Raw genomic sequence first — 2,789 nt, 5'->3', positions numbered from 1 at the left:
GGAAATTTACTAAATATCTTCATGGAACATGATCTTTACTTAATGTCCTAATGATTTTTGGCATAAAAGAAAAATGTATAATTTTGACCCATACAATGTATTGTTGGCTATTGCTACAAATATACCCCAGCGACTTAACACTGCTTTTGTGCTGCAGGGTCACAGATGAGTGAGAGAAACTCAAAACAAAAGAAATCATATTTTTCATAAAGAAACTTAAACCAGGTTATGACAGTTTTTTTGCATTATATACAAATTCACAATAAAGTGTCCAGAATTATCATTATTCTAATCATTATTTTTACTGATTCTCATTAGATTTTCATTGCTTTCAGACGAATCTTGTAAGATGAAAGTTGCTTGGGATAAAAGCATCTGCTATAGGAATAAATGCACTTTAATACTGTTTTACTTCATTACACGGAACAAAAATACAGTAATACCATTTTTTTGTTAAATCAGCAGAAAGGCAGCACAATGGTTTAAATATAAAAGTATAAATAATTTAAATGACATTAAAGAGAATCTGGAGGGACGTCAGGTTATTTGTCATGAAAATCATGTCAATGTTAAAAATCGTAATGCTCTGAAATAAATACATAATTCTTATTAATGTAATGTATAAGCAATAAAAATTGCTTATTTAGATTTTTTGATAAATACAAAAAAAAAAAAAATCACACTATGAAAACAAAACAAAAAACATTAAAAAAGCAAACATGAGAACATGTGATTTAACACAGTATACATTTTTTTAACATTTGTTTTTTACTAAATGTATTATATTACACCATTTTTTTTATTTTTTATTTAGATTTTTGTATTTATTTTTTAGATTTATTTTTGTGTGTGTGTTTTCCTGATGCTCAAACAGTAAAGCATGGCGCTCGCAACACTAAGAGCACAGGTTCGATTCCAGCAAAATTCACATGCTTCTAATGCAGTTCGGAGGGACATGAGGTTATTTGTCACAATGTCAAAAATCTTAATGCTTCAAAAGAAATACCTAACTCTTATAAATGTAATGTATAAGCAATAAAATAAAATTGCTTATATAAATAAATATAATTGCTTATTTATTCAAACTTTACACAAAAAAACTAACAAACATGAGAACATGATTTGTAAAAACGCATTTAACATTGTATTAATTATTTATAACTACTTTCCCCCACAAAATGTGAGTATTATAAACAGCATTTTAAATTTACTTTATTTTAAATTTAACATTTTCATTTAATTTAATTATTTAAAAAATTTTTTTTAATTTTATTTATATATATATATTTTTTTTTAGAATTCTATTCTATTCTATTCTATTCTATTCTATGCAATGCAATGCACCTCCTGAAGCTCAAACACTTAAGCATGACGGTTGGAAAGCCATGTGTTCGATTCCCATTAGGTTTTTGGTTCAAATATGATCCAGACATGTTTTGTGAGCTTCACTCATTAATACTGTTATACGTCACATGTATTCTGTGTAATCAGACCTGGCAGAGGGGCTGTGAAGGTGGATCCGGTGACTCGTTCCCAGCGTCTGTGCTCGCGCTCGGTCGCGGCGCTCCATTCGATGGCGAACTCGCTGACGTTTACCGCGGTGAACTCGTGTTCCCAGCAGATCCGCAGTGAAGGACCGTCAGGATAAACCCAGAGACTCTTCAGCGCCGGCACATCTGACGGAAAACACGACGCATTCAACAACACAAGAACTGTAATCTAAACCAGAGCTGCGACTCTTAATCTCTCAATTCTATTCTACTGAGAAAAGACTCTTCATGAGAAATGAGTACCGTGAGTCCGAGACGCGTCGAGCGCGAGACGGCGGTGTGGTGAGCATCCCACGCTGTTAAAGGCACAAACAGAGACCTCATACTCCTCTGACCTTACAGGAACAACTACCTACAGACACAAACACCACTCATTTATCCAGTCTCAGTCAGAAACTCAGATGATGATTTCTTATTCGGAATGACTCACTTGTAAATGCTTTTCTAACATAATGCTGATGAATGTTTGATTTGTTTAAAAAAAAAAAAAATTATAAAATTATTATATTTTGTATATATTTCTAAATTATTATTATTATTTATATATTAATTCATACATGAATTGTGTATGAATTCTAACAGGTAGACATTTTCTTCACTTAATCAAAAGTAAAAACATATATATAATAAAATAATTAAATTAAAATAAAATAATAAAATAAAATACATTTTCATTGTGTGGATGTTTGTATTTAACCAATTTTCTGACATTTCTAACCTTATGAATTATTATATTTTGTATATATTTCTAAATACTAAATTATAATTATTTATATATTAATTTATATATTAATTATATATGAATTCTAACAGGCAGAAATTTCTTCACTTAATCAAAAGTAAATAATAAAATAAAAAATTAACTAAAATCATCAAATAAAATGAAATAAAAACAACCACACAATGAAAATATATTTAAGAAATTTCTGACATTTCTAACCTAATTCTAACAGGTAGACATTTCATCACTTCATCAAAAAAATGAAATAAAATCCACCTTGAGATGAGTGGTGTGGATGGTTTTCTTCAGAGAGGGCTGTTTGATGGGCATGTAGGACACTTCATATCCTTGAATGAGCCCTCGAGCGTCTGTGACATCCAGAGCCTTCAGAAACACACACCACTGAAGATCTGCAGCACGAGAGAGACGACACACACACACACTCTCTCACACGCACACTCGCACACACACGCGCTCACACACTCTCTCTCTCACACACTCTCACACACTCACACGCT

At 31.3% G+C, this 2,789-nt stretch overlaps 1 protein-coding gene across 1 annotated transcript in view; it reads right to left on the bottom strand.

The window, feature by feature from the left end:
• Positions 1–1,402: 1,402 nt before the first annotated feature.
• Positions 1,403–2,789, bottom strand: part of LOC107726873 (interleukin-6 receptor subunit beta) — a 10,317-nt gene continuing 8,930 nt past the window's right edge. Inside the window, exons 10-12 of the mRNA XM_016536576.1 lie at positions 2,548–2,655; positions 1,794–1,902; positions 1,403–1,676 (exon numbers count right to left, since the gene is read on the bottom strand). Coding sequence (XP_016392062.1) covers positions 1,462–1,676; positions 1,794–1,902; positions 2,548–2,655 — 432 coding nt within the window. The 3' untranslated portion in view covers positions 1,403–1,461. The remainder of the gene's footprint in view (positions 1,677–1,793; positions 1,903–2,547; positions 2,656–2,789) is intronic.

This window comes from Sinocyclocheilus rhinocerous, unplaced genomic scaffold, assembly GCF_001515625.1.
Source record: "Sinocyclocheilus rhinocerous isolate Xijiao unplaced genomic scaffold, SAMN03320098_v1.1 scaffold1808, whole genome shotgun sequence".
NCBI lineage: Eukaryota > Metazoa > Chordata > Actinopteri > Cypriniformes > Cyprinidae > Sinocyclocheilus > Sinocyclocheilus rhinocerous.
Note: the sequence above shows the minus strand (reverse complement) of the source record. Positions and strands in the feature narration are given on the sequence as shown.